The 24,505-nt window shown below is 39.9% G+C and overlaps 1 protein-coding gene across 1 annotated transcript in view; it reads left to right on the forward strand.

The window, feature by feature from the left end:
- Window positions 1–19,649, forward strand: part of MDH1 (malate dehydrogenase 1) — a 32,149-nt gene extending 12,500 nt beyond the window's left edge. The window contains exons 5-9 of the mRNA XM_003413632.4: window positions 590–712; window positions 17,393–17,569; window positions 18,049–18,162; window positions 18,677–18,766; window positions 19,284–19,649. Coding sequence (XP_003413680.1) covers window positions 590–712; window positions 17,393–17,569; window positions 18,049–18,162; window positions 18,677–18,766; window positions 19,284–19,409 — 630 coding nt within the window. The 3' untranslated portion in view covers window positions 19,410–19,649. The remainder of the gene's footprint in view (window positions 1–589; window positions 713–17,392; window positions 17,570–18,048; window positions 18,163–18,676; window positions 18,767–19,283) is intronic.
- The last annotated feature ends 4,856 nt before the right edge of the window (window positions 19,650–24,505 follow it).

Below are 24,505 nucleotides of genomic sequence, written 5' to 3' on the forward strand. Positions count from 1 at the left end.
TGCCGTATTTTCATTCAGTGTGTTCCAGACCTCCCCAGTACAAAACGTAGCCTGAAGTTCTCTTCTTCTGAAAATTGATTCAGTAGGTCTGGGGTGGATGGGGCCTGGTAATCTGTATTTTAACAAATATGCCAGGTAACTCTTAGGATTAGGCAAATTTAGGAAACACTTTAATTCATAGAGGCAAATCATTGTCCTGAAGTCAACTGCTCAATTAGAGTTTTATTTCTTGGACTACTGTTACAAAAGGGAAAATTTCATGAATGAATGAAACTTTGCGATACTTAGATAGATGCTGTCTCTGTTTTGGCACATAACAAAAAGACAGGTACCTTGGCTCTTGGACATTGCCACGTGGGAAGGTGCTTATGTAAATAATGGTAGCTCTATTGAAGACATGTTTTTAGTAGTCACTCCAAACACTTAACAAATTAAAAGCTTTTAAAAGAAAGGGTAGATACTTACTACAAACTACAATGGTAACAGTACATACTTAGCTCGTACAAACTTGGTACAAAGGCTACATTTGTAAGATAGTTTTGTCAGTCAGTTTACTGTCTAACTCTTCTGCGCCTCCCGTGCACCCTAGGTCATCGTCGTGGGGAACCCAGCCAATACTAACTGCCTGACTGCCATAAAGTCAGCTCCATCCATCCCCAAGGAGAACTTCAGTTGCTTGACTCGTTTGGATCATAACCGAGCTATAGGCCAAGTAAGAAAAATACCTTTTCAGTCTTATGAATGTTGAACTTTAAAGCCTTTTCTCTCACTTTTAAAGTAGCTGAGTCTAGTTTGTGCTTTCTTTGTGTTGGGGTGGTTTCTTTAGTAGAAAAGCTATTACAGTTTGTTAGGAAATCCTTAAATCTGTTCTCTTAAGGACCAGAGGCTGGACTTCCTACGTCATTTTATTTTCAGCCATATTTCGATTGCTAAATACAGTAAGTAGTCCCCCTTATCTGTGGGGTATGTTCCAAGACCTGCAGTGGATGCCTGAAACCACGGAAGAGATAAATAACAGTAACTAAAAATATAATAATTATAACAGTATAAAGTAATCAAAGTTTTATGCGAATGTGGTGTCTCTCAAATACCTTACTGTACTGTACTCACCCTTCTTGTGAGGATACAAATGCCTACCTGATGAGATGAAGTCAGATGAATGACATGGGCACTGTAACCATCCCTTACTTGCAGTAAATGGCTTGGTGTCACTCATTTCAGGGGACCCATTGCTGAAGTCTTCGTATAGGCTGAATTTTTTCTGGCACAACACATTGCCATCAGTCGGAACATGTTTTCTGTTTATGTCTTCCACCCACAAATTCAATGCCTTGCCATTTTAATTAAGCATTTATCACACACTGGGAGTGTAACTTTTGTAATATGAGATGCGACGGCAGAACCAGCAGGAATTTCTTCTTCCTTTCTCACAATTTCCCAGATAGAAGATTTGTGATGGATCTTAGCAACCTCAACATATAATTTGTTTTCTTCCCTTATTAAGTCTAGAACTTTCACCTTTTCACTTAAAGGAAGTACTTTATGGCTTCTCTTTGGCATATCCAAATTGCCAGCATCATTAACTTTTGAGCTTTGGCCATTATTAAGTAAGAAAAGGGTTACTTGAACACAAGCACTGCTATACTGTGATGATCTGATAACCGAGACTGCGCTGAGTGACTAACGGGTGGGTAGCATACAACGTGGATACACTGGACAAAAGGATGATTTAGTCCCGAGCAGGGTGGTGTGAGATTTCATCACACTACTCAGAACGGCACACAATTTGAAATTTAGGAATTGTTTCTGGAATTTTCCATTTAATATTTTCAAACCATGTTCAATCACAGGTAGCTAAAACTGTGGATAAGGGAGGACTGCTGTGTAATTAAATGCAGTTGCTTAATGTCCCCTTGCTATAGTGGCTAAAATTAGTTACCAATGTAGACAGTTTACATGGTGGTTCATAATTTAATTTACTTTTGACAAATATATACCCAAAAAAACCCTATAGGAGATTATAAAAACAAAGATTTGAGCTTTGGGTGTTTGTGTGGTTCTGTCTCCATTTTCCCTGCAGCTAAGCAGTCAAATTCACATTTTTAATTTTTATGCCTTTTTTTTTTTTTTAATAACTTTTATTAAGCTTCAAGTGAACGTTTACAAATCCAATCAGTCTGTCACATATAAGTTTACATACATCTCGCTCCCTACTCCCACTTGCTCTCCCCCTCTTGAGTCAGCCCTTTCAGTCTCTCCTTTCTTGACAATTTTGCCGGCTTCCCTCTCTCTCTATCCTCCCATCCCCTCTCTAGACAAGAGTTGCCAACACAATCTCGAGTGTCCACCTGATACCATTAGCTCACTCTTCATCAGTGTCTCTCTCCCACCCGCTAACCAGTCCCTTTCATTTCTGATGAGTTGTCTTCGGGGATGGTTCCTGTCCTGTGTCAACTGAAGGTCTGGGGAGCATGGCCGCCGGGATTCCTCCAGTCTCAGTCAGACCATTAAGTTTGGTCTTTTTATGAGAATTTGGGGTCTGTATCCCACTGATCTCCTGCTCCCTCAGGGGTCCTCTGCTGTGCTCCCTGTCAGGGCAGTCATCAATTGTGGCCGGGCACCAACTAGTTCTTCTGGTCTCAGAATGATGTAGGTCTCTGGTTCATGTGGCCCTTTCTGTCTCTTGGGCTCTTAGTTGTCGTGCGGCCTTGGTGTTCTTCATTTTCCTTTGCTCCAGGTGGGTTGAGACCAATTGCTGCATCTTAGATGGCCGCTTGTTAGCATTTAAGACCCCAGACGCCACATTTCAAAGTGGGATGCAGAATGATTTCATAATAGAATTATTTTGCCAATTGACTTAGAAGTCGCCGCAAACCCCCACACTTGCTCCGCTGAGCTTTGAAGCATTCATTTTATCCCGGAAACTTCTTTGCTTTTGGTCCAGTCCAATTGAGCTGACCTTCCATGTATTGAGTGTTGTCTTTCCCTTCACCTAAAGCAGTTCTTATCTACTGATTAATCAATAAAAAACCCTCTCCCACCCTTCCTCCCTCCCCCCCTCGTAACCACAAAAGTATGTGTTCTTCTCAGGTTTACTATTTCTCAGGATCTTATAATAGTGGTCTTATACAATATTTGTCCTTTTGCCTCTGACTCATTTCGCTCAGCATAATGCCTTCCAGGTTCCTCCACGTTATGAAATGTTTCAGAGATTCGTCACTGTTCTTTATCGATGCGTAGTATTCCATTGTGTGAATATACCATAATTTATTTACCCATTCATCCGTAGATGGACACCTTGGTTGCTTCCAACTTTTTGCTATTGTAAACAGAGCTGCAGTAAACATGGGTGTGCATATATCTGTTTGTATGAAGGCTCTTGTATCTCTAGGGTATATTCCTAGGAGTGGGATTTCTGGGTTGTATGGTAGTTCTATTTCTAACTGTTTAAGATAACACCAGATGGATTTCCAAAGTGGTTGTACCATTTTACATTCCCACCAGCAGTGTATGAGAGTTCCAATCTCTCCGCAGCCTCTCCAACATTTATTATTTTGTGTTTTTTGGATTAATGCCGGCCTTGCTGGTGTGAGATGGAATCTCATCGTAGTTTTAATTTGCATTTCTCTAACGGCTAATGATCGAGAGCATTTTCTCATGTATCTGTTGGCTGCCTGAATATCTTCTTTAGTGAAATGTGTGTTCATATCCTTTGCCCACTTCTTGATTGGGTTGTTTGTCTTTTTGTGGTTGAGTTTTGACAGAATCATGTAGATTTTAGAGATCAGGCGCTGGTCGGAGATGTCATAGCTGGAAATTCTTTCCCAGTCTGTAGGTGGTCTTTTTACTCTTTTGGAGAAGTCTTTAGATGAGCACAGGTGTTTGATTTTTAGGAGCTCCCAGTTATCGGGTTTCTCTTCATCATTTTTGGTAATGTTTTGTATTCTGTTTATACCTTGTATTAGGGCTCCTAGGGTTGTCCCAATTTTTTCCTCCATGATCTTTATCGTTTTAGTCTTTATGTTTAGGTCTTTGATCCACTTGGAGTTAGTTTTTGTGCATGGTGTGAGGTATGGGTCCTGTTTCATTTTTTTGCAAATGGATATCCAGTTATGCCAGCACCATTTGTTAAAAAGGCTATCTTTTCCCCAGTTAATTGACACTGGTCCTTTGTCAAATATCAGCTGCTCATACGTGGATGGATCTATGTCTGGGTTCTCAATTCTGTTCCATTGGTCTATGTGTCTGTTGTTGTACCAATACCAGGCTGTTTTCACTACTGTGGCTGTATAGTAGGTTCTGAAGTCAGGTAAGGTGAGGCCTCCCACTTTCTTCTTCTTTTTCAGTAGTGCTTTGCTTATCCGGGGCTTCTTTCCCTTCCATATGAAATTGGTGATTTGTTTCTCTATCCCCTTAAAATATGACATTGGAATTTGCATCGGAAGTGCATTAAATGTATAGATGGCTTTTGGTAGAATAGACATTTTTACTATGTTAAGTCTTCCTATCCATGAGCAGGGTATGTTTTTCCACTTAAGTATGTCCTTTTGAATTTCTTGTAGTAGAGCTTTGTAGTTTTCTTTGTATAGGTCTTTTACATCCTTGGTAAGATTTATTCCTAAGTATCTTTATCTTCTTGGGGGCTACTGTGAATGGTATTGATTTGGTTATTTCCTCTTCGGTGTTCTTTTTGTTGATGTAGAGGAATCCAAGTGATTTTTGTATGTTTATTTTATAACCTGAGACTCTGCCAAACTCTTCTATTAGTTTCAGTAGTTTTCTGGAGGATTCCTTAGGGTTTTCTGTGTATATAATCATGTCATCTGCAAATAGTGATAACTTTACTTCTTCCTTGCCAATCCGGATACCTTTTATTTCTTTGTCTAGCCTAATTGCCCTGGCTAGGACTTCTAGCACGATGTTGAATAAGAGTGGTGATAGAGGGCATCCTTGTCTGGTTCCCGTTCTCAAGGGAAACGCTTTCAGGTTCTCTCCATTTAGAGTGATGTTGGCTGTTGGCTTTGCATAGATGCCCTTTATTATGTTGAGGAATTTACCTTCAATTCCTATTTTGGTAAGAGTTTTTATCATGAATGGGTGTTGGACTTTGTCAAATGCCTTTTCTGCATCAATTGATAAGATCATGTGGTTTTTGTCTTTTGTTTTATTTATGTGATGGATTACATTAATGGTTTTTCTGATATTAAACCAGCCTTGCATACCTGGTATAAATCCCACTTGATCAGGGTGAATTATTTTTTTGATGTGTTGTTGGATTCTATTGGCTAGAATTTTGTTGAGGATTTTTGCATCAATGTTCATCAGGGATATAGGTCTATAATTTTCTTTTTTTGTAATGTCTTTATCTGGTTTTGGTATCAGGGAGATGGTGGCTTCATAGAATGAGTTGGGTAGTATTCCGTCATTTTCTATCCTTTGGAATACCTTTAGTAGTAGTGGTGTTAACTCTTCTCTGAAAGTTTGGTAGAACTCTGCAGTGAAGCCGTCCGGGCCAGGGCTTTTTTTTGTTGGGAGTTTTTTGATTACCGTTTCAATCTCTTTTTTTGTTATGGGTCTATTTAGTTGTTCTACTTCTGAATGTGTTAGTTTAGGTAGGTAGTGTGTTTCTAGGAATTCATCCATTTCTTCTAGGTTTTCAAATTTGTTAAGAGTACAATTTTTCATAATAATCTGAAATGATTCTTTTAATTTCATTTGGTTCTGTTGTGATGTGGTCCTTCTCATTTCTTATTCGGGTTATTTGTTTCCTTTCCTGTATTTCTTTAGTCAGTCTAGCCAGTGGTTTATCAATTTTGTTAATTTTTTCAAAGAACCAGCTTTTGGCTTTATTAATTCTTTAATTGTTTTTCTGTTCTCTAATTCATTTAGTTCAGCTCTAATTTTTATTATTTGTTTTCTTCTCGTGCCTGATGGATTCTTTTGTTGCTCAGTTTCTATTTGTTCAAGTTGTAGGGACAGTTCTCTGATTTTGGCTCTTTCTTCTTTTTGTATGTGTGCATTTATTGATATAAATTGGCCTCTGAGCACTGCTTTTGCTGTGTCCCAGAGGTTTTGATAGGAAGTATTTTCATTCTCGTTGCTTTCTAAGAATTTCCTTATTCCCTCCTTGATGTCTTCTATAACCCAGTCTTTTTTCAGGAGGGTATTGTTCATTTTCCAAGTATTTGATTTCTTTTCCCTAGTTTTTCTGTTATTGATCTCTAGTTTTATTGCCTTGTGGTCTGAGAAGATGCTTTGTAATATTTCGATGTTTTGGACTCTGCAAAGGTTTGTTTTATGACCTAATATGTGGTCTATTCTAGAGAATGTTCCATGTGCGCTAGAAAAAAAAGTATATTTTGCAGCAGTTGGGTGGAGAGTTCTGTATAAGTCAATGAGGTCTAGTTGGTTGATTGTTGTAATTAGATCTTCCGTGTCTCTGTTGAGCTTCTTACTGGATGTCCTGTCCTTCTCCGAAAGTGGTGTGTTGAAGTCTCCTACTATAATTGTGGAGGTATCTATCTCGCTTTTCAATTCTGTTAAAATTTGATTTATGTATCTTGCAGCCCTGTCATTGGGTGTGTAAATATTTAATATCGTTATGTCTTCCTGATCAATTGTCCCTTTTATCATTATATAGTGTCCTTCTTTATCCTTTGTGGTGGATTTAAGTCTAAAGTCTATTTTGTCAGAAATTAATATTGCTACTCCTCTTCTTTTTTGCTTATTGTTTGCTTGATATACTTTTTTCCATCCTTTGAGTTTTAGTTTGTTTGTGTCTCTAAGTCTAAGGTGTGTCTCTTGTAGGCAGCATATAGATGGATCGTGTTTCTTTATCCAGTCTGTGACTCTCTGTCTCTTTATTGGTGCATTTAGTCCGTTTACATTCAGGGTAATTATAGATAAATAAGTTTTTAGTGCTGTCATTTTGATGCCTTTTTATGTGTGTTGTTGACAATTTCATTTTTCCACATACTTTTTTGTGCTGAGGCGTTTTTCTTAGTAAATTGTGAGATCCTCATTTTCATAGTGCTTGACTTTATGTTAGTTGAGTCGTTACGTTTTTCTTGGCTTTTATCTTGAGTTATAGAGTTGTTATACCTTTTTGTGGTTACCTTATTATTTACCCCTATTTTTCTAAGTAAAAACCTAACTTGTATTGTTCTATATCACCTTGTATCACTCTCCATATGGCAGTTCAATGCCTCCTGTATTTAGTCCCTCTTTTTGATTATTGTGATCTTTTACCTATTGACTTCCATGATTCCCTGTTATGTGTATTTATTTTTTTTTAATTAATCTTAATTTTTTTGTTTTTGTGATTTCCCTATTTGAGTTGATATCAGGACGTTCTGTTTTGTGACCTTGTGTTGTGCTGGTATCTGATATTATTGGTTCTCTGACCAAACAATATCGTTTAGTATTTCTTGTAGCTTTGGTTTGGTTTTTGCAAATTCTCTAAACTTGTGTTTGTCTGTAAATATCTTAATTTCGCCTTCATATTTCAGAGAGAGTTTTGCTGGATATATGATCCTTGGCTGGCAGTTTTTCTCCTTCAGTGTTCTGTATATGTCGTCCCATTCCCTTCTTGCCTGCATGGTTTCTGCTGAGTAGTCAGAACATATTCTTATTGATTCTCCCTTGAAGGAAACCTTTCTTTTCTCCCTGGCTGCTTTTAAAATTTTCTGTTTATCTTTGGTTTTGGTGAGTTTGATGATAATATGTCTTGGTGTTTTTCTTTTTGGATCAGTCTTAAATGGGGTTCGATGAGCATCTTGGATAGATATCCTTTCGTCTTTCATGATGTCAGGGAAGTTTTGTGTCAGGAGTTCTTCAACTATTTGCTCTGTGTTTTCTGTCCCCCCTCCCTGTTCTGGGACTCCAATCACCCGCAGGTTATCCTTCTTGATAGAGTCCCACATAATTCTTAGGGTTTCTTCATTTTTTTTAATTCTTTTATCTGATTTTTTTTCAGCTATGTTGGTGTTAATTCCCTGGTCCTCCAGATGTCCCAGTCTGCATTCTAATTGCTCAAGTCTGCTCCTTTGACTTCCTAGTGCGTTGTCTAATTCTGTTATTTGATTGTTAATCTTTTGGATTTCTACATGTTGTCTCTCTATGGATTCTTGCAACTTATTAATTTTTCCACTATGTTCTTGAATAATCTTTTTGAGTTCTTCAACAGTTTTATCAGTGTGTTCCTTGGCTTTTTCTGCAGTTATCCTAATTTCATTTGTGATATCATTAAGCATTCTGTAAATTAGTTTTTTATATTCTGTATCTGATAATTCCAAGATTGTATCTTCATTTGGGGAAGATTTTGATTCTTTTGTTTGGGGGGTTGTAGAAGCTGTCATGGTCTGCTTCTTTAAGTGGTTTGATATGGATTGTTGTCTCCGAGCCATCACTGGGAAACTAGTTTTTCCAGAAAATCCGCTAAAAAAAATGCAGTCAGATCCCTATCAGATTTCTCCCTCTGGCTCAGGCTATTCAGATGTTAATGAAGCCGCCTGGGGAGGGTGGGGGAGGGAACAGAGAGATAGGAGAGTAGCACCTCAGAATATAGCCAGAGTTGCTTGTCTTGCTTGTAATGACTATTATATCTGAGATTCCCGCGGGCGCCTCGCCTATGTGTGCTGGCTGTGTGGAGATTGCCCCCGGGGGGTCTGGGCCGCTGGAGTCAGGGTCAGATCCTCCGCTTCCAGCCCCACGCCCAGCGTCAAGGTTTCCCTACTGGGACGGTGCACTCTCGACTCCAAAATCAGTCGCTGCCTCCCGGGGACCTCTCGTCCCTCCAGCCACGTAGCCGTGCCGCCCCCGAGAACCAGTTGGGCCTCCTCCCGGGGTTAGTTCAGATGGGTGGAGCAGCTCCCCGTGCTTGTGCCGTGACCGAGTGTCCCGGCTGGGACGCTGTTCTCCCCGCTCCAATACCAGTCGCTGCCTCCCGGGGACTTCTCCTACCGGCTACATCCCACGCCGCCCGCGCGACCCGGCTGGGCCCCTTCCCGGGGTTAGTTCAGGGGGGTGGAGCAACTCTCCGTGTTTATGCCGTACCTGCGTCCAGTCCAAATCCCTGCAGGACGGTTCCCCGGCTCGGACACTGCTCTTTCTGCTCCAAGACCAGTCACTGCCTCCCGGGGACTTCTCCTACCGGCTGCGTCCCACGCCACCCGTGGAACCGGCTGGTCCCCCTCCCGGGGTTAGTTCAAGGGGGTGGAGCAGCTCTCTGTGCTTGTGCCGTACCTGACTGGCACACTGGCTCCAGGCTCTGGAAACAATCGCTGCTTCCCCGTATTAGTTCGTTCTCCGTGTCTAGATCTGTGTTTGTTGTTCAGGGTTCGTAGATTGTTATGTATGTGATCGATTCACTTGTTTTTCCAAGTCTTTGTTGTAAGAGGGATCCGAGGTAGCGTCTGCCTAGTCCGCCATCTTCCCCTTCATGCCTTTTTAATATAATATTGTTTCCATAAGATTTTCTGCTTTTTGGTATTTAGGAACTAAATTTTAATTGTTGTCATTTTTTCTTAACCCTTGGAGCCTTAGATAAATATACCAAAAAGTCAGTTATGTTGACGAGGGCATATTTATCTAAGGCTCGAAGGGGTAAGAAAAATTGACGATTAAAATCAGCTTTTAAAAAACTCAGAGGCCATGCCACTCAATCAAGCAAGTTACCTAGGCTTTCTCAAACTCCCAGTGATCCTGGTACCCTTGGAAGTCACAAGAACATTGCAGGACTCAGCCATACTTCATTCCTTTTCCTTGGTGCTTTTCTGCCCATGTCCCCTCATCCAGGGTCATCACTGGTAAGTCTGTGAGGGTAGTCCTTTTTCTGAGAAAGAATAGACTTTCTTTAGTTTCAAGAAAATTGTATTTTTACCGGAAGGTGATGTGAGACTTGTGTAAAAAACTACTACTTCCTTAAGTGGGAATTGATCATATATCAGCTTTGGAGTGCCCAGTGAAGGAGAAAAGAATTTACATTTGCTAAGATTCTACTAACAGACCCTAGGTGGTGCAAACGGTTAACATGCTCAGCTGCTAACCCAAAGGTTGGAGGTTCGAGTTCACCCAGATGCTCCTCAGAAGAAAGGCCTGGAGAGCTACTTTGGAAAAATCAGCCATTGAAAACCCTGTGGAGCACAGTTCTACTGTGACACACGTGGGGTTGCCGTAAATTGGAGTCATCTCCACAGCAGCTGGCTTTTTTTTAAGCTTCCACTGTAAGCCCAGTGCTTTACGTGGCGATTTTTTTATTTAATTTGTATAGTAACTATATGAGGTAGGTATTATTATCCCTGTTTCACAGGTAGGAAACCTGAGGCTCAGTGAGATCAGGGGACCTGCTCAGAAACATGTGGCTAGAAATGATGGGGCCACCTAGACCTGACTTCACGGTGTGCATTCTTGGTTCAAGTGGTCTGAGTTCACTTACTGGCTCTGTGACCTTGTAGAAGGTATATTAGTTCAAACTATAAAAGAGATTAATTGTTTCTACCTCAAAGCATAATTATAAGGATTCAATTAGGCGTGATCCATGTTAAGCCCTTAGCATGGTACCTGTCACACAGTAAAACTCAATAAATGTTACCTACTATTGTTACCGCTAGGTTTTATTATTATTAAGAGGGGTAGAGCCTAGAGTTGATAAGAGCTGAAGCTCAGAAATATCTCCCTGAACATTCCAGTTAATTAGAGGGTCATTAGGTAACAAGTTAAAAAGGCAAAATGTTCCCTCAGAGGCTTTAGATTGTGGGCTGGATTTTGGGGAGGAGGGTTGGTTTTTTCTTATGTCCCAGGATGGCTGGAGAGGAATAGGAGCGTGTATAACCAGCGGCAGGGGATTTGGGTCCTGTGGGACAGCCATAAAGGAAAGGATGACAGTATAAGGCGGCGTAGTTATAGACTGTGGATTGTCAGAGGGTAACATATTTAGCTCCTACATGGAGAAAGAGCCTAAGAAATAAAATGGCAAAAAAGCAAACTTCCTTCTTTACTGTTTTACCTAAGGCCTTAGTGGAGGCAAGCACTGGCAACGTATGCCTCCAGAGGTGCTACTAAATGATGTTTTATCCCAGTGTCTGGAACACTTTTCCTTGGTGGGGGTGGGGAGCAGGGGGTAGTCTGAATGAGGAAAGAAGGAAGAAAGCAGACTGTGACCAGGAAGAAAGCAGACTTTGACCGCTGCAGCTGACATGTATTCTTTGTTATTCATTGGCCCTTGGGTGAGGCTGTTTTCTACATGTCAACCTGACAGTGTCAGACCTTCTAGAAAATTTTTAAAGAAGCAGTTTCTTCCAGCTGTAGATATTGATCCAGTGAGAAAAATACACCCGAAGATTAATTTTTCTTCCGTGAATGGTACTAGGCTGACATAATTTGTTTTGGCATTCAGAGGACATAGCTCCCTAGTGACTTTTTATCACCTACGGGACCCTCCTGTATGTTTGCAACCCAAAGTTGCATTAATGTCTGCTGACAAGGTAATTTGGCAATGAAACCAGTTAGCAGATGTCACGGGGAAGAAAATTACCAGAGCTGGAGAAGATTTAGTCAGAAACCATTTAACAGATCTATAGGGTCACTATGGGTCAGAATCAACTCAACAGCAATGGGTTTGGTTTTTTGGGGTTGTGTATGAGAGACAGGGAGCGCTGGTGGTACTGTGGTTAAGCATTTGGCTGCTGACCAAAAGGTCAGCAGTTCAAATCCACCAGCCGCTCCTTGGAAACTATATGGGACAGTTCTACTCTGTCACATAGGGTGCCATGAGTTGGAATCGACTCGGCAGCATCAGGTATCAGTTTTATATGACAGACATGAAAGTGGCTAAAGGAGTAAGGAGCTGTTACGCAGGGTACACATGTTAATTTAGATAAGTTCTGAGAGGAATAGTATTTAGAAACGGTATCTCCTGGGTGCAAAGTACTTGGCCTTTGCTGTCCAGACAGAATTGGATTAACTCAAGAGATTGAAGGAACAACACAGGGAGGGCAACAGAGACAAAGGAAGAAAGAGGAGCCATGGAAGCCTGTGGAGGGGAGAGGCCCAGAGGAAATTTGCCATCACAGCACTTTGGAGCAGTTGGAGGGGACATCGGGAGGCGTAGGTTCTGAATTATTTGTGATATGTACCTTCAGTTACTTGCCCAAGGTATGAATTTCCTTTTTCTCTGTAATGCTAGCTAAGTATAAGTTAGGGTAGTTCGTCCCACCTCCTTTCAGGTCATGGCACACCCAGAAGATAGTACTCGTTGGATAGCATATCACTGAACCCTAAAGGCTAAGTAGATCCATAGCTGGGTACCCCAGGAACCAACCATTGACTAATTTGTGGAGACTGATAGTGTAGTTAATAGTTCTAATATTTGTAGCACTCTAGATAAAGCAGAGATTAGATCAGAAATGATTTAAAATATCAAAAACAAACAAATTTTTAATCATCTAACTATTCCCACATGCGTCTGTCAGTTTGTCGTAATGTGTGGTGGCTTGTGTGTTACTATGATACTGGAAGCTATGCCACCAGTATCCAAATACCAGCAAGGTCACCTATGATGGATGGGTTTCAGCTAAGCTTCCAGACCAAGACAGACTAGGAAGACTAGGAAGAAGGACCTGGCAGTCTACTGCTGAAAAAAAAAACCTTATGAATAACAGCAGAACATTGTCTGATATAGTGCTGGAACGTGAGCCCCTCAGGTTGGAAGGCACTCAAAATATGACTGGGGAAGAGCTGCCTCCTCAAAGTAGAGTCGACCTTAATGATGTGGAGTCTAGCTTTCAGGACCTTCATTTGCTGATGCGGCATAACTCAAAATGAGAACAAACGGCTGCAAACATCCATAAATAATAGGAATGTGGAATGTACAAAGTATGAATCTAGGAAAATTGTAAATCATCAAAGATGAAGTGGAATGCATAAAGATTGATATCCCAGGCATTAGTGCACTAAAATGGACCAGTATCGGCCATTTTGAATCAATCATATGGTCTACTGTGCTGGGAATGACAAATTGAAGAGGAATGGCGCCACATTCATTGTCAAAAGAACATTTTAAGATCTATGCTGAAGTACAGTGCTGTCGGCGATAGGATGATATCCATAGGCCTACAAGGAAGACCAGTTAATACGACCACTGCTCAAATTTACGTACCAACCACTAGGCCAAAGATGAAAAAATTGAAGATTTTTACCAAGTTCTGCAATCTGAAATTGATGGAACATGCAACCAGGATGCATTGGTAATTACTGGTGATTTGGAATGGGAAAGTTGGAAACCGAGAAGAATTGGTAGTTGGAAAATACAGCCTTTGTGATAGAAATGACACGAGAGATTGAATGATAGAATTTTGCAGGACCAGTGACTTCTTCATTGCAAATACCTCTTTTCAACAACGTAAACAGCGACTATACACATGGACCTCACCCGATGGAATACACAGGAATCAGATCTACACCTGTGGAAAGAGATGAAGGAAAAGCTCAATATCATCAGTCAGAACAAGGAAAGGGGCCAACTGCAGAACAGACCATCAATTACACATATGCAGGTTCAAGTTGAAACTGAAGAAAATGAGAACAAGCCCACCAGAGCTAAAGTATGACCTTGAGTATATCCCACCTGAATTTAAAGACCATCTCAAGAATAGATTCGATGTGTTGAACACTAATGACCGAAGACCAGACAAGTTGTGGAATGACGTCAAGGACATCATATATGAAGAAAGCAAGAGATCAGGAAAGAAAGAAAAGACCAAAATGGGTGTCAGAAGAGATGCTGAAACTTGCTCTTGAACCTCGAGTAGCTAAAGCAAACAGAAGAAATGATGAAGTAAAAGAGCTGAACGGAAGATTTGAAACAGCAGCTCGAGAAGACAAAGTAAAGTATTATAATGACACGTGCAAAGACCTGGAGATAGAAAACCAAAAGGAAAGAACAACGGTCAGCATTTCTCAAGCTGAAAGAACTGAAGAAAAAATTCAACCCTCGAGTTGCAATGTTGAAGGATTCCATGGGCAGAATACTGAATGATGCAGGAAGCATCAAAAGAAGATGGAAAGAATACACAGAGTCACTACCAAAAAGAACTGGTTGACATTCAGCCATTTCAGGAGGTGGCATATGATCAAGAACCGATGGTACTGAAGGAAGAAGTCCAAGCTGTACTGAAGACATTGGCGAAAAACAGGGCTGCAGGAATTGCTGTATTACTCGTTGGGATGTTTCAGCAAAGGGATACAACTCTGGAAGCACCCACTTGTCTATGCCAAGAAATTTGAATAACAGTTACCTGGCCAACCAACTAGAAGAGATCCATATTTGTGCCTATTTCCTCTATCTCATATATTAAATTTTAAAAGCTCAAACATGTATATCCATGTAGCATTATTAGCTACTCATGTTCTATCTTAATTATTTTTACTGCTAATTTTTTTTATCATGGGCTTTGGATGAAGGATTTAGCATTTACTGTGCTAAGACTTGCATGTGAAGGCTGAACAATGAATAAGAAATACTGAAGAATTGATGCCTTTGAATTATGGTGTTGGTGAAGAACATTGAATATACCATGGACTGCCAAAAGAACAAACAAATCTGTCTTGGAAGGAGTACAGCCAGGATGCTCCTTAGAAGCAAGAATGGCAAGACTTCAGCTCACATACTTTAGTCATGTTTTCAGGAGAGACCAGTCCCTGGAGAAGGGCATTATACTTGGTAAAGTAGAGGGTCGGTGAAAAAGAGGAAGATTCTCAATAAAATAAGATGGATTGACACAGTGGCTGCAACGATGGGCTCGAGCATAATGATTATGAGGATGGCCCAGGACCAGGCAGCGTTTCATTCTATTGTACATAGAGTCACTATGATTTGGAACCAACTCCATGACACCTAACGACAACAACTATTTCAGGATTTAAGAAATGAGTCTCAGCTTAGTTTAAGGGTTATAGTTAAAGACAATTTGCTTTACTTGTCTGAATAAATTAGTATGTAGATGAGTCAAGTCATTGCAGACATTTAGGTAATGGATGTTTTCATCTTTTCCTTTGGTTGGCTGTTGTTTTTGTTTTTTTACTTTTTATTAGGATAATTATAGACTGAAAAAAGTTGCAGAAATAGTACAGAGAGGTCTCATGTACCCACCACTCAGTTTCCCCCAAATGCTGACATCTCATGTAACTGTAGAGCATTATTATCAAAACCAAGAGTTTTGACTAAACTACACACTAATTCAGATTTCAGCTGTTTTGTATTCACTTACTTTTTTGTACATCTTTGTGAATGATTCTGTGATATTTAATCACATATGTAGAGTCCTATACAGCAAGCGACCCATTGCCATCAAGTCAATTCTGACTCATAGTGACCCATAAGCAACGTTAAAGTCAAGATTCAGAACTGTTCCATCACCCACCAGAGAGCTCCTTCATACTGTCCCCTTATAGTCATACCCTTCCTCTTCTCCCTAACCCTTGGCAACCATTTATGACATCTCTATAACTTTGTCATGTTGAGAATGTTAAAAAAATGAAATCACACAGTATGTAACCTTCTGAGATTGGCCTTTTTCACTCCACATGATACCTTAGCATCTATCCAAGTCGTTGCATGTATTGGTAGTTTATTCCTTTTTATTGCTGGGTAGTATTCCATTGCATGAGTGTATCACAGTTTGTTTACCCATTTACCTGTTGGAGGACATTTAGGTTGTTTCCAATTTGGGATTAGTCCTACCCTTTGTTACATGGTCAGTGCTCAAATAGGACTTTGGTATATAATGTTGCTTTAATTTATGTGTGCAAAAGCTTTAGACTCTGGCACAACCTATTTTTTTTTTCTTCCATTCTTATTGTGATATAAAGGAAAGAAAATTCACCCATAATCTCACCCTAACACATCAACTTTTTTTTTTTTCTTCTACATTCCCTTTTGGTTCACAATAAATTCTGCTACCTAATTCCAACAAATTATATGTACAACTAATCATAATTTCTCTTCTTCACATTACCTTGCCACCCAAATAGAATAAGCAAGCTGATGCTATTTAAATCCTTTAAGACGTAACTTTCTAACACTTTATGTGGCTACTCTACTGCATAATATAGTTGATATTTATGGGACTACAAAGCATTTCAAGACCCTAAAGTGCTTTCTGAACCATCAGCTAGAGACTTACCGTATTTTTATGCAAATAACACGCACATGATTGGCAAACAAATGTAGAAGATGAATTATTTGTGTTAAAATGCAAAACAGATACACCATATTTTTATGCAAAGGGTACGTGCCTTCTACGTTTGTTTGCCAACCATGCCCTCCCCTCCCACAAGGTATTTCCATAAGCACAGATTTTAGAGCTGTGGTGGCACAGTGGTTAAGAGCTATGGCAAACTACGGCTTCTGACAAAAAGGTTGGTAGTTCAAGTCCACCAGTCACTCTTTGGAAACCCTATTGGGCAGCTCTACTCTGTCCTATAGGGTCGCTATGAGTTGAAATTGATTGAACATCAACAGGTTTGTTTTTTTGGGGGGTATTATAATTTTAGTGTTACGTATATTTAGCCACTTTTCTTCAGTTTCCTAATCTATAAAATGAGGTTAGTCATACTTTGGTAACCTAAGTCCCTTCCAACTCCAATATTTCCTATTTAAGATTATTTGAAAATTAGTCATTTGTATATGGTGGTGCAGTGGTTAAACGCTTGGCTGCTAACTGAAAGCTCAATGGTTCATACTCACCGGCTGCTCTGCAGGAGAAAGATTAGCAGTCTGCTTCTGTAAAGATTACAGCCTAGGAAACCCTATGGGGCAGTTTTACTCTGTCCTGTAGGGTTGCTGTGAGTTGGAATCGACTCAACAGCACACAGCAACAACATAACATATAATACAAATTTCACTTAAGCATAGCATTACCTTCCTCAACCATCGAAGTAAACAGAGTCACCAAATCTGGAGAAGGAAAACTGATTGCTCAGCAGTGCTAAGGAGACATCTCCTAGCATTAACAACAAAACAAAGGTCATAGTTACAAATTAAAGGAATATTAACCTCTTGGTTGATGTTTTATAGTTGATAAACTTACTGTACCCACTGCCGTCGAGTCAATAGTACAAACTTACTGTACTGATACATTAATCACAACCTATAAGAAGATCTCTACTTTTAAACATTCTACTTACATAGTCTATCCTGTTTTTCATGTTCACAGTTTGCTTACATTATTAAGCTGTTTTAGGAAACTACCAGGCAGCACAAGTTACATTTTTATACATAATTCTTGTGTTCTCTTGAAGTTTCAAAAGCTTTTTATCTTTAGTTAAGGGTAAACATGTCACAACTGGAAATAAAAACATCTGTCTCATAATGTACCTGTTTTAATTTGACTAGATTGTGCTTAAACTTGGTGTGACTGCTAAAGACGTAAAGAATGTCATCATCTGGGGAAACCATTCCTCTACTCAGTATCCAGATGTCAGCCATGCCAAGGTGAAATTTCAAGGAAAGGAAGTTGGTGTGTACGAAGCTCTGAAAGATGACAGCTGGCTCAAGGGAGAATTCATCACAGTAAGAAAAATCTGTTGAACCCTCTTAACAGCCAAGTGAAAAGAATTCTGTAGAGACCCCCCGCTTTGCTGACCTGAATGTCCCCTGCTTTCACTGTTGCCCTGATGGCCGCGTGGTTCCTCTTTGGGTCCTAGTAAGCCAGTTGTAATCAGTCTGATCCGATCTGATGTGTGGCAGTCAACAGTGATTGTCGAAATGGAACAAAACTAGAGTACTCTCTAACCATCGATTATCTTTACACAGAGATCCAGTTCTTTGTATGAAGTGTGGTAAGCTTTTTGTGGGGGTTAGTCGTCTTCTGTGTTCAAGATGAGTATAACTGAAATAGGTTAGCAAGGCTGACGTTGGGTCATTGCATGATTTTCGAGGGGACATGTTAAGCTGTGGTCATAGCGTTTTCCCCCAGGATCAGCTTGGAACGAATGAAAATCCTGCTGTCACAATCCAGTAACACTCTGTCTCTACCCGCCCCACCCCAGACCGTGCAGCAGCGTGGCGCTGCTGTCATCAAGGCACGAAAACTGTCCAGCGCAATGTCTGCTGCGAAAGCCATTGGCGACCACATCAGAGACATCTGGTTTGGCACCCCAGAGGTGAGGGCTCAGTGATTTGCATGGGCCATTCTTTTGTTTTTGTCCTTTTTATCCTAACCTGTCAGATAGGTTAGGTTCACATCCCAACCTGGCTGCCTACTAGCTGAGAACCTTGGGAAAGTTACTTAATGTTTCTGAGCTGCTTCCTCATCTGTTACAGGACTCCCACCTCACAGCATTATGGGGTTAAATGAGATTTTGTGTGGCAGGTACCTGGCACATGATAGGGGTAATTTTTTTCCTTCTTAAAACCTCTGTTGGGCCACAGCTTCCTCACTTATAAAATGAGGCTTATGTTTCTCCTGCCTGCTTCGCACATGGGTTGAAAGTGGAATGAGATAATATCAGTGAAAGTTCCCCTGTCATAAAAGTGCCTGGCCATGGTTCCTTACGCAGTAATGAAGATACGCATGTAAGAAAGTGTCATCCAGTTTAATTTCGTTAGTTCATGAGCCAGGAGTTGCTTAAGCTAATCCTTACGTACCATGAGAATGTAAAATGTGGTTGTTTTCAGGGAGAGTTTGTGTCCATGGGTGTAATCTCCGATGGCAACCCCTATGGTGTTCCCGATGATCTGCTCTACTCGTTCCCGGTTGTCATCGAGGTAAAGGATTTCGGGGTCATTCCTCTTCTTTGGAAACGTAGTTGTGTATTTTTCTTAAGTCTGGTAGCCTAGAAAGTTGTTTCTTAACTAAATCAGACATGGTTGTTTCTCAGCTTTGAAATTATGTGAAGCAAGATTCAACTCTTCCATTAGGCACAGTATGTTATGCCTCTAAAACCAGATACCTGCAGGATAGTCTCTCACTTCTGAATGAAGCAACACCTTTAACTTCGCTGCTCTTTAGTACAGCTGTCCTAGAGTCAATAGTTTTTTATACTCACTCACTAAAGCTTCATTTAGTGGTTTTTCCTAGATTCAATGGGTTTTAAATTACGTGTTGAGGTTTTATCAGAATTATCCATTAAGTTAATTAAGATCTGAATTTTGATTTGCTTCTTCAGGATCAGGCTTCGAAACATACATACCTCTAGATTTAAGTTCAAATCAGGTTGTAGCCTGCGGGAAGATCAGCTCTAGCTTAATTGTCAATCTCTTGTTTGTAATTATTTTTAAACAGAATAAGACCTGGAAGATTGTTGAGGGTCTCACTATTAATGATTTCTCACGTGAGAAGATGGATCTTACTGCAAAGGAACTAACAGAAGAAAAAGAAAATGCTTTTGAATATCTTTCCTCTGCCTGACTGGACAATCATTTTGATGTTATTAAACACCCAAAAGCTGAGGAATCTAAATGTCGTCTTTGACTCTAGTACCAAATAATAATAATGCTATATACTTAAATTATGTGTGAAAAACAACACATTTTAAGGGTTATGTGCTTCTTGGTACAAATTTGTGACGGTTTGTCATCATGGTGTTAGTGCTGCATTCTAAATAAAAATATATATTCAAAGGAAAATGACTCAGACTCTAATTTCTACCTAATATTTTCAATTCAGAAAACAAAATTGCATGTGTCCCAGCTTGACTAAGGAGTTTGTTTGTTTGTTTTCTTTTTAAACTAGTGAAGATGAAAAATGTTACAAGGTAAAGCATAAATCCCTGTTTTTGTTTTTTTTTTTAAATACAACAGTAAAGGCCATCTTGGGATAGTGAACCTATTTACTTCAGAATATATTTTTAAACGTAGTCTGCGTTAGGCAGTTAAACACATATTTTTTAAATCTTAAGGTTTGTGCTTTGTAAATAATTTGATTTTAACACTGGTTATTAAATAGGTTGTGGATAATACTTGTTAACAGTTTTATGCAATTGAATGAAATTATAACAATCATTTTTTTATGATAGAAGGGAAAATAAGAGTCTACTCTTGAGGTATTCTTCTATTGCAGATTTATAATCATTTATATTTCATGACCAGTAAATGCCATAGAAATTTATTCTAGGTGTTAATAGAATGTTTTCAATCTGTGGTCTTTTTTTTTTTTTTTAAATCCATGAGGACAGGAGACATCTGTCTTTTCGTCTTTGTACTTAACACAGTCTCTGCATATATAAAATAAAAAATCCAAACCCATTACCATCCAGTTGATTCCAACTCAGCAACCATATAGGACAGAGTAGAACTGCCCCATAGAGTTTCCAAGGCTGTAAATCTTCATGGAAGCAGACTGTCACATGTTTCTCTTGCAGAGTGGCTGATAGGTTTGTACCACCATGGCTCCTGAGTCTGTATATAATAGGTACTCAATATGATAAATCCCCTTACATGCTCTTTATGGAAACCCTGGTGGCATAGTGGTTAAGAGCTATAGCTGCTAACCAAAAGTCAACAGTTCAAATTCCCCAGATGCCCCTTGGAAACCCTATGGGCCAGTTCTGCTCTATCCTATATAGGGTCTCTGTGAGTTGGAATTGACTGGACGGCAGTGGGTTTGGGTTTTTTTTTTTCTTTTTTGGTTTTGCTTTTCGTGGATGCTCAAGTACTTGTAGGTTGGCTTTGTTATTTTAAATTACTGGTGTGATTATATTCCTTTATTTTATAGGCACTAAAGGAAAAAGCATGTAAGTGAAAAGTACCTTTTAGAACTGCTATTAGTTAAAAACGAGAACAAATTTCATTATAGAATAAAATTTTTATATAAAGAAAGTATGAATATGTACCAGTATTAAGTTATTGTCTCTCAGCTCCAAATACTTCTGTACTGTGTTTGTGATGCTGAGACTGGGACTCTGCAAAGCACATTTCTCCTTTGCCAGCTGCTCTTTGTTAAGAATCTGCCAATAAAAGATACTTGAGGGAGACTAGAAGGTTGGAAAAGGAAGAAAGCACGTGTTCCTTCCTGTTGGCTTCCTCGCTGTCATTACCATCTCTTCACTCTGTATAGGCTACAAAAGAAGAAAACAAATGATTCAAATGTTTGGAACTAACTAGAAGCTTGAAAACAAAGTAATTTTGTGTAGAATTAAAAGAAAATAGTATATGAAGAAAGTATGTGTACCCAAGATAGGAGGTACAACTAGAAGATAATACAAACATAATTAATTCAATAATCTTTTCACCTCTATCATCGATTTGTGTAAATTGGTCTATTACTTGACTCTGTCAATTAACCTCACCCAACTCCTTAGAATCAGGGATCACATAAACAAATGGGAGTGCTCGCTGAAGCGATCGGGGAGATTACTTACACAAACCGGTAGTTTCTCAAAAACTGCTTGTGAAGCATAGTTTTGTGTTTGACTATTCACATTTTGAAAATAATTATCTATATGCTGCCTACCTCTGTCACCGTAACCGAAAGAACAGAGCACTTTGTTACTGTCTCTCAGTGTGTCGAGTCCAGGCCCAGGAAATTGTGCCCTTCAGCAGCACTGTAATTTGTGAAACGCCTAGGCCTTTCGTAGCATTTTACTAGAACTTGAGAAGTGACACGAGGGTAAATTCCAGGGAAAAGACGTTGCATTTCAAGCCCATAGAATTGAATTCAGAAACTTTCAAAAAGGCAGACAATCTGAATAAAAGAAACCTTAGGAGAGACACGGCCTCTGCAGATCAGCACGCCCCAGCAGTGCCGCCTGAACGATGGGAAGGACGGCCGGCACAGCTGTAAAAATACAGAAAATGTATTATTATTGTGATAATAAATAATAAAGGAGGCTGCCAGTTAAATTATACTTTAAATAAAAGTAATACATGTTAGAAAATCAAACAGATAGTATTAAGTGAAAATCAAAATCCCTTTCTATCTCCCAAGGATAAAGATTTTTCTTTATCCTAAGAAAAAAAAGACGTATTTATCTTGAGTTTTTTTTTTTTTTTAAGTGAAGGAATATAAAATGAAATTTCCCTTATTCACCTGAGGTCCACCCTCTTAAATCCCACTTTTGTCAGAAATAGTGTATGCCTAAGTATGTATGTAAATGTGTGTGTGTAATTTTTCCCTTTTTTCTACATAAATTATACCAAATTCATTGTTCTGCACTTTGCTTTTTTCCCCGGATGACATATCTTGGAAATAGAACTATATCTATATCCCAAATGGCTCTAGGTGATTCTACAGAGCCTCTTCATCATCTTAACAGATGTAGATCTGGGTTCAGATCCCGGTCAACGTACGTCAAGCACAGCCACCACTCATCAGTGGAGGCTTGCGTGTCGCCATGATGCTGAACAGGTTTTAGCAGAGATTCCAGACTAAGACAAACCAGGACAAAAGCCCTGATGATCTGCTTCTGAAAAATCAGTGAAAACCTGATGAATCACTATAGGCCAATCCTGTTGTATACAGAGTTGCCGTGAGTCAGGGACTAACTGAAACTGTTAACAACACTATTTCGTTGAATGGATACACCAAATGTTACTTAGCCAATCCCTTATCAATGGACTTTTAGGTTCTTTCCAATCTTGCTACTCTAAAGATGCAGTCTTTTTGTTAAGTAGGTTATTTTACACGTGCACAAGTATATCTGTGGGATAAATTCCTGGAAGAAGAAAGCACTGCAAAAAAAAAGTTTAATACTGTTGAATCTGGTTTGTTTTGAAGGTAGCGGCCTTGTGGAGCCTATAGTAATATGTACGTTTAATGCCATTTTCATTGGTTTTCCTCTAACCCTTTTTTTAACAAGATCTTGATGAAACGAGCACAATATTTTTCAAGGAATATTGACCAGAGACCAAGTCTATTGGAAGATACCTTTCTGGTGTATAAGCATAAGTAACAGAAACACGTTCTTAGTTGTTCCTATGAAGTTGGCATAAGAACCCATGGTCTTTGGGATCATTACAGCTTTAAACAACCTTGACAAAACAAGAAAACATACCCTGTGTTTGGGTTTCCAAATATTGATTGATCGTAATACAACCTAAAGGGGTTACTGACTCAGCAGTAATGTATAGACTTTGAGGTGTTTTTCCATTAGTATCATCTAACTAGTATTACCCAGCACAGTTCTAATGTAGTGAGAGCTCAGTAAACATTCGTTGAATGAATGAATTTCTGCTAGTTTGCCCTCTAACCCTGGTAGTAAGATACTTGTCACCTAGAGCTGGATCAAACCTATATAGCCTGCCCTGGTTAGCCTGATTGAATAAAACAGGTATCTCTGAATACATCCCAGTTCCTCACACCCCCACTGACACTGCCACTGCCCTGGTCCAGGCCCTCATCATCTTTTCAAAAAGACTAGTGCAATAGAGATGGGGACTTCAGGGGTATGACCTTTTGGAAGCAGATCACCAGGCCTGTTTTCCAAGGCTCTTCTGGGTGGGTTCGAACTGCCAACCTTTCCACTAGTAGTTGAGCACCTATACATTTGCACCACTCAGAGTTATTATTTAAGGATGATATTTTATTTCCCATTTTCCAACCATGGGCTTGGAAGTCAGGCAAACCTGGATTTAGATCCCAGCTCTAACTCTTTTTTAGGTGTCCTTCAATAACCTTTCTAAGCTTTGATTCCTTCATCTCCAAAATGGGGAAAATAACAGTATCAGCTCATAAGGTCTTCGTGAAGATAAATATAAAGCACATACTAAGGCTTCAAGTTTTTTGTTGGGTTATTTTTCTTTTTTTTAACTCCTTAGCATCATCCCAAGGTCTGTCGTAATCAGGCATAATCAAATGCCACTTCCCAGCCCCATCTTTGACTATCATTTTCTGCTCCCATGTACCCTCCACTCTAGACATGTGCAACTACGTGGGCAGCTGATATTCAGCCTCATGGTTCCCTGCCTTCATTCCTACATTTTCTCTGCTTGGAACACTCTTTTCTACTTCTGTAGAGAGCCCTACACGTAGGCCATCAATACATGTTTACTAAGGAATAAAATCCCAAGGAACCTCTGCGCCCCTATGTTAGGACTAGTTCTGCAGAAGACTCTAAGACCAGGACTTAGGATACTGGTGCAAGTGATTTATTAAGGCAGTGCTCCCAGGAGAAGTTACCAAGGAAGAGGGAAGAGCTAAGGGCTAAACAGAGGAGGAAACCAAGCAAAAGGTCATCCTGCCAAGGATCACTTCAGCCCGATCAAACCTGGGAACTTCCATCCTGAGGCAAGGGGCTGGGGCTTTCCTACCCTCAAACCCTCCAGTCAGGGGTCAGGGGGTGGAGGCCGTAATTCCCCCTAGACTTTCTGCTCACAATACGACAGCAAAGCAGGCTCTAACAGCCCAAGGGCAACCTCCACAAAACAGCCCCAAGTGCTGGATACTGGAAGCTAAAGAAAGTTCAAGGGGCTGGGAGTGTGGGTGCTAAAAGGACTCTGGGCAGAGCACCAACGCCGTCCACCCTACCCACCTACCCCGCCTTACTGACCTCTGATGAAGCCCAGACA

Source organism: Loxodonta africana, chromosome 15 (genome assembly GCF_030014295.1).
Source record: "Loxodonta africana isolate mLoxAfr1 chromosome 15, mLoxAfr1.hap2, whole genome shotgun sequence".
Classification (NCBI taxonomy): domain Eukaryota; kingdom Metazoa; phylum Chordata; class Mammalia; order Proboscidea; family Elephantidae; genus Loxodonta; species Loxodonta africana.